The sequence below is a fragment of the Meleagris gallopavo genome, unplaced genomic scaffold (genome assembly GCF_000146605.3).
Source record: "Meleagris gallopavo isolate NT-WF06-2002-E0010 breed Aviagen turkey brand Nicholas breeding stock unplaced genomic scaffold, Turkey_5.1 ChrUn_random_7180001951349, whole genome shotgun sequence".
In the NCBI taxonomy this organism is placed as follows: Eukaryota; Metazoa; Chordata; class Aves; order Galliformes; family Phasianidae; genus Meleagris; species Meleagris gallopavo.
In genome coordinates, this window is record NW_011212486.1 from 1 (window position 1) to 961 (window position 961).

At 59.3% G+C, this 961-nt stretch overlaps 1 protein-coding gene across 1 annotated transcript; it reads left to right on the plus strand.

Annotated features, from left to right (window-relative positions):
• Window positions 1-225: 225 nt before the first annotated feature.
• On the plus strand, window positions 226-809 carry LOC104916922 (myelin protein P0; the record flags this gene model as incomplete). Its single annotated transcript, XM_010727999.1, has 2 exons — window positions 226-450; window positions 537-809. Coding segments are annotated over 2 exons (498 nt in total), but the record flags the coding sequence as incomplete, so codon positions are not given.
• Window positions 810-961: the final 152 nt, after the last annotated feature.

The window sequence follows — 961 nt, forward strand, 5'->3', positions numbered from 1 at the left end:
GCACTGTGGCTCTACTGGTGCCGTACTGGTATCCCCATGGGGCACTGTGGTTCTACTGGTGCCATACTGGTGTCCCAATAGGTGCCATACTGGTGTCCCAATAGGGCACTGTGGCTCTACTGGGGGCATACTGGTGTCCCAATAGGTGCCATACTGGTGTCCCAATAGGTGCCATACTGTTCCTGTGGCTCTACTGGCGCCATGCTGTTGTCCCAGTGGCACTGATGGCTCTACCGGTGCCATACTGGTGTCCCCGTGGGGCTGACAGCTCCTCCCCCCCCAGGGCTGTCCCCCACCTTGGCCATCCACGTGTACACAGCGCGGGAGGTGTACGGCACCGTGGGCTCCCACGTCACCCTCTCGTGCAGCTTCTGGTCCAGCGAATGGATCTCAGAGGACATCTCCATCACCTGGCACTTCCAGGCTGAGGGCAGCCGTGACAGCATCTCCGTGAGCACCGCACCGCGTCCCACCCCGGGGTGCATCGCCACCCGAACCCTGACCCGAACCTCCCCCCCTGTCTCTCCCCCCCCCAGATATTCCACTACGCCAAAGGCCAACCCTACATCGATGACGTGGGTTCCTTCAAGGAACGCATGGAGTGGGTGGGAAACCCCCGGCGCAAGGATGGATCCATCGTCATCCACAACCTGGACTACACCGACAACGGGACCTTCACCTGCGATGTCAAAAACCCCCCTGACATCGTGGGGAAATCCTCCCAGGTCACCCTTTATGTCTTAGAGAAAGGTACGGCCATCCACGTCCCCATTCCCACCCCCATATTGCTGCCCCACCCCGATATCATTGTCCCCATCCCCATATTGCTGTCCCCACCCCCATATCATTGTCTCCATCCCCATATTGCTGTCCCCATCCCCATATCATTGTCTCCATCCCCATATCATTGTCCCCATCCCCATATTGCTGTCCCCACCCCCATATCATTGTCCCCATCCCC